The sequence below is a fragment of the Ixodes scapularis genome, unplaced genomic scaffold, assembly GCF_016920785.2.
Source record: "Ixodes scapularis isolate PalLabHiFi unplaced genomic scaffold, ASM1692078v2 PGA_scaffold3__209_contigs__length_174095766, whole genome shotgun sequence".
In the NCBI taxonomy this organism is placed as follows: Eukaryota; Metazoa; Arthropoda; class Arachnida; order Ixodida; family Ixodidae; genus Ixodes; species Ixodes scapularis.
In genome coordinates, this window is record NW_024609868.1 from 51,934,172 (window position 1) to 51,938,161 (window position 3,990).

Genomic DNA, 3,990 nt, shown 5'->3' on the forward strand with positions numbered 1-3,990 from the left:
CAGTACCTTACGATTCACGTGTAACACAATTGCCCAGAAATTTGATAAACAATTCTTTTCTTTTCAGATTTTTTTTTTTACGTTCATAGATTTGTGGTTTGACGTCGATTGGATGTGGAAGCTTTATTCTTTCGGATACATTTAGAATATACGCAATACTCTCAAGTTTGCGGGCTTTTTCATGGCGTCAGGACGAGGCAATGCGACGTCGGCACGCGTTAAACGAAATAATTACAGCCGTTTATCTGTGACCCCATAAACAATGCACAGCACATAGCAGCCATGAGTGAAGTTATAAAAGTAGATCGCGCAACGTTTCGATGAAGCTGACAATAAAAGTCGGAATTAAAAAGGCACAATAAAAAGACGGGTTGTGATAACAGTTATGCAGAACCAAAACTATGTAATAATAAAAAACAAAAAAACAAAAAAAACTTTATCTTAAAGGGGCGATGCAACAATTTTTGTACTTTGCGCAAATACCACTTAGAACGGATCCCTGACGTTAATGACCTACGAAACACGGGTTCGTTTTTCACCCCATGCAATAGAAATCCCCCTCCCCCCCCCCCCCCAAAGAAAAAAAAAAAAGAAAATTAAAGAAAAACGATTATCGTTCACCTTCTCAACTCGCAGCCAGAACAAGCGACCACGTGATCTGGAGCCGATTATATGCCGCCAATGGTGATCATAGCCATGCGCTATGATTACCATTGCTAGCAAATGGTTAGCAAAGCACAGGACAGGCGCTGAGTTCCAGACATTGTTATGGCTTTTCTATTTTCGTCGTTGCAGCGATTGGACACGGGCCACTACCCGAATTCTTCTCGAGCTAGTAATTATCACGAGCCCAAATCGAGTGCCCACGCAATGTTCGGGTCCAATCTATGAACCGCATTCAAATATCGTCATTGGGGTGTACTGCGGTTCCCACGTTACGTCATAAAATTTTGCAAAGGAGAGATTACATGAAAATGGTCGCTTTTGTCGTTAAAGGGATACTTCAACGAAATTTGAAATATTCCCGTCGTGTTCAAAAATAGTTTGAATATGATCCACAATATCCGTAAATGACAATCGCACGTTTGTATTTTGATCCTGGTGGTTGTATTTTTAGTTATAAACGGCCCTCTCTGGCAAGCGCTCGTAGAAGGCCCAGCTTAGAGCACGTGACATCCAACGCAATCGTGACGTAGGTCGTCTCAAGACGAGCAAAGCTACGGCGAGGCTGACGTCGAGAGGATGGCCTAGTCGTTCCAGCCACCGAAGCGGCTGCTTTTGTACGAATTTTGAGTGACGGGTTAATCTTCTATAATCTTCTAGGGGGACAATAGCGACTTCTGCGACACACAAAAGGGATTCTCGGGAAGAGGGGAGTTCCTCCTTCCCCCCTTCTCTCGTCGTGGCCGAAAACGAGACAACCTCCGTCACGAGTTGTCAAGGTTCCTAGACGAGCATTACAAACGAGGCGTTAGCGACATCCACCAGGTGCTTAGTAGAAGAGCGTGTTGGTTGAAGTCATGGATGAAGAAAGAATAAACAATTAAAACAGGGACAACACAACTACATCTTTCAATGAAAGATGTAGTTGTGTTGTCCCTGTTTTAATTGTTTATTCTTTCTTCATCCATGACCAGGTGCTCTTTGCTAATAGTTTAATTCGTTTTAAAATTTTTTTTCGAAACTTTTTTAACAAGATGTTGGTATGTTCCATGTGATACTGCTCTTTTGAACACATATAGACCAAAAAAATGAGCGCCGAAATTTCGTTGTAGTATCCCTTTAAAATTACAACGCAACAAAGAAGTTTCTTGGCTAGAGGCGTTGCGTGCGAGTACTCTTGAGTCTCACTAGTACCAGTAAGCTAGTGTAAAGTGAAAAACATTCAACTTGAATATCGTTGCACCGCTCCTTTAAATTTACTTGGAAATAGAATGCGCGTCCGAATTACTCCCCCCCACCAAAAAAAAAAAAAGCAGAAAAAGAATAGAAACAAAGATGGTTTTTAGCTAACCGAAAATCATGGTGAAATTCAGATAACGTATTTTCTTACTTGGGAGTAGTACTTGCTCACACTAGTGACTAAACAATAGTCCGGCTTTGAATGAGCTACAGCAATACAGGTAGAACACATATAAGACTGGCTGCAATATCGACCTCTTCTTTCGAAAAGCTATATAAAATATTCATGCTATCTTAAATAACCACAGCAAAACGGACCACCTGAGCAATGTCCCGTCACTGCTTCCTCTATGGAAGCCTCCGATCTGAGTATCACCGGCAAAATAACATATAAATAAGTTATTTATAAGGGACAAAACGTATCATTATCTCGACAACGAGACGTATGTAGGAAGGGCAGCGCTGGCGTAGCCTCCGCCATTGCCACCGTAACCTCCTCCCCCACCGTGGTCCCCTCCTCCGTGGCCACCGCCATGATGCTTGTGACCTCCGTAGTGATCATGCGAGCCACGATGGTATCCACCACCGCCATACTTATGACCACCGCTACCACGGTAGTGGTCCCGGCCGTGACCACCATGCTGTCCGTGATGGCTCTTGTAGTGGCCCTGCCCGTGCTGATGATGTTCGTCGCCACGCTTATTTCCTCCGTGGTGCTCTTTGTTATGGTGCCCATAGTGACGCCCTCCGTTATGGTGGTCTTGATACCCGTGATGCTGGTTGTATTTTTTTTTGTGGTCTCCGTCGTGGTAATCGTCGTGGTAGTTGCTGTGGTGTGCCGAGTCCTCCTTATGGTACACGTCCTTGTGACCGTAGTTCTTGTGGCCATAGTCCTTGTTGTGGTCGTGACCGTACTTGCCGCCGTGGTGTCCTTGGCCACCGTAGTGCTCTTTTCCGTGGTGGCTGCCCCCATACTCATCTTGGTTGTGCCGTCCGTGATGATCGGCGTTGTAGTTGTTGTGACCGTGTCCTTGCTGGTGGTGACCGTAGCGCCCGTGTTGGCCGTGATGATTATCGTGGTCGTTACCGTGGTGCTTGTAGTGGCCACCGTAGTTTGAGTGGGAGTGGTGAGAATTCTTGTTCCCGTGTCCGCCATAGCCTCCTCCGTAGCCACCTCCATGGCCAGTTCCTAGGGCAAGAAGAGAGTCGTCTCCAGCGTTGGCGGAAACGTCAGCGCAGTGGCAGTAGAGTACGTACGCAACCAGAATCTGCAGGAAAGAAAGTGAAAGGGTTTTCAATATTGTCACTGGGTTTGAATATGGTTTCTTTTTCTTTACATTTGACTCTGTTATTTACTTTTGATGCTGTAAAAACAAGCTTGCACAGGGCATTGCACCCTTTTGGCTTTACTATATCCCCAGATATTAACGTAAGCTATATTAGTTAAACGATTCGAATATTAAGGTATGAATATTTTTGTTTGACGTATTCCTCAAATACTACCAAAAAGTACCCGATGAAGGTTGGTTGTGTATTTTCTGCTGGAATATGAAAGGAAGCAAAACAAGAAAGACGGCAGAGGAACCCGTAGCACCAACTCATTTAAAACGGCAAGTAAAGTCATATAAGTCGTGCTGTGTATCTGCCACCGTTAGGCCTTCACACATCGTACCCACGAACGTATGTACATTTTATTCCCGATTCACCACGTCAACTGACAAAGTATTTTTTTTTTTTGCTAGATCTCTAGGCGAAATGAACCTGCCTTCGATTATAAGTTTATCACGGAGAGTAAACATTATTACGATGACTTAACACGCAGGGAATGAGTGCAGTACTGCCTTGGGAAAGTGTTAATACAAGCAGATAAAAAAAATAACCAGTATTTAGTTATAAAAATCGCAATACCGCGATAGACTGCTGTGCTTAAATTATTGTTTGGCCCTCACTTTAGTAAGCTGTGCACAGTGGCCTGCTAGAAATTTCACTCGACCACAGCACTCTCAAAATGGGCGCCCCCTTGAGAGCATGCGCCAGTGAAGAGCAGCGCTCAGAAGTCCGGCTTTTGGGTGCAGAGGGTGAAAAACC

The 3,990-nt window shown here is 44.4% G+C and overlaps 1 protein-coding gene across 1 annotated transcript; it reads right to left on the reverse strand.

Moving 5' to 3' along the window:
- Positions 1–2,327: 2,327 nt before the first annotated feature.
- LOC115312782 (histidine-rich glycoprotein) lies at positions 2,328–3,293 on the reverse strand. The gene is made up of 2 exons (XM_029971695.2): positions 3,285–3,293; positions 2,328–3,170 (listed from the first exon to the last, which is right to left on the reverse strand). Exons 1-2 carry the CDS (start codon positions 3,291–3,293, stop codon positions 2,328–2,330), a joined length of 852 nt encoding a protein of 283 aa, XP_029827555.2.
- Between the last annotated feature and the right edge of the window lie 697 nt (positions 3,294–3,990).